Source organism: Aplysia californica, unplaced genomic scaffold (genome assembly GCF_000002075.1).
Source record: "Aplysia californica isolate F4 #8 unplaced genomic scaffold, AplCal3.0 scaffold00079, whole genome shotgun sequence".
Lineage (NCBI taxonomy): Eukaryota > Metazoa > Mollusca > Gastropoda > Aplysiida > Aplysiidae > Aplysia > Aplysia californica.
Window position 1 is genome coordinate 1,569,659 of NW_004797349.1, and position 1,389 is coordinate 1,571,047.

At 42.4% G+C, this 1,389-nt stretch overlaps 1 protein-coding gene across 1 annotated transcript in view; it reads right to left on the reverse strand.

Moving 5' to 3' along the window:
• The window catches only part of LOC101854073, a gene marked incomplete in the record, with an annotated part of 7,363 nt that overhangs the window by 2,780 nt on the left and 3,194 nt on the right, over positions 1–1,389 (reverse strand). The window contains 1 exon segment of the mRNA XM_005094307.2: positions 1,115–1,286. Within this exon segment, the coding sequence (XP_005094364.1) occupies positions 1,115–1,282 (168 nt within the window).

The following is a 1,389-nucleotide window of genomic DNA, read 5'->3' on the forward strand; positions in this document are numbered from 1 at the left end:
GAGAATGGGGAAGGTGCTGTTAACAGAAAGAGAGAGAGGGCGGTAGTGAGAGAAACAAAGAGAGGCAAGCAGACACACAAACAAACACACACAGAGAGAGGGGGGAGAGAGATGAGAGAGAGAGAGAGAGAGAGAGAGAGAGAGAGAGAGAGAGAGAGAGAGGGAGAGAAAAGGAGATAGAACCAGGTACTCCTCTGATAAACCACCTTTCAACAGGTATGGGTATCTGTGTACCCGTAGACAAAACCAAACTCAAATCCCCATCTCGAAAACATAATAATGTACCTATCAATCGCTACCTTTCAACAACTACAATCTGACGACCCCCCTCCCGGACAAACTGCAACCATCAAAACATTTTAATGTGGTCAAAGGTAGTCCCAAGCCCGAAATATTGCGGTAGATTTTCAGCGAAACCAGTTGTCAGACTAGTCCAGCGGTAGACCTTCAACTAAACCGGCACCCTTCGCTATCAATGTAATGTTAATTGTTCAGTTCTGTTTTCTTCTGAAGCATAACAAGTCAAGCAACCACTTGCGAATGTGAATTATGCAGATTTATCTGTGCTAAGCCTACTGATTTGTATATAATTAGCTTATGGTTCGAAGTATCCCGCAACATTGTCTTTTGGTCTGCTGTTGATCAGGCATACTATTATTATCATGTGTCCGCCACGTCCTTATGGAGTTAAAGCTATACCGCATCAAGCCCATGCTTCTAAACAATCACTATACATTAATAATGACTACAACAGCATGTTTCTGGCCGGCATGCTTTGGCTCGTGGGATAACTTAGTTAGCCGTAGTTAGCAAGCTCTTCGAGATCAGATGTCCTTAGCCTAGAAAGGAACTTTTTTTCAGGAGAGAGAAAAAAATGTTTTATTATTCTTAAAATTGTAACTTAATAATAAATGTATCTTTTTGGCCTTTTTTTTCAACATTTAGAATTGGAATTTCAACAAAGTAGGCTTATATTTCTCAAGTATATATGCAACCGATATCACAGATTAAGAAACTGCAATAAATGTTTTTTTCATTCTAAATTTGGAGTTTAGTACATTTGAACAGTTGGCCGACGACAGATATATCATGATTTCTCAACAACCAGCCGCACCTTGATGACCCTGTGGTCAAGCTCCAGCAGTTTGAGCGAGTAAGTCTGCTCCATCCGGAGGGTCTGCATGGACTTCTCCAGGACTCGCTGCTCCTTCAAGTTGTGGGTGATGGCCGAGACTTCTTTGTCGTAGCGTACTTTGACGCCGCCTTGGCCAGAACTAGTCATGGTGTGTCTGCGTGGAGAAGGTGAAGGAATTAGTGGACAATATATCAGTGACAGCGGAGACAAAGTCATCTCCGGTGACAGACACCAGAGAAGAAGGTAGAGAAGTA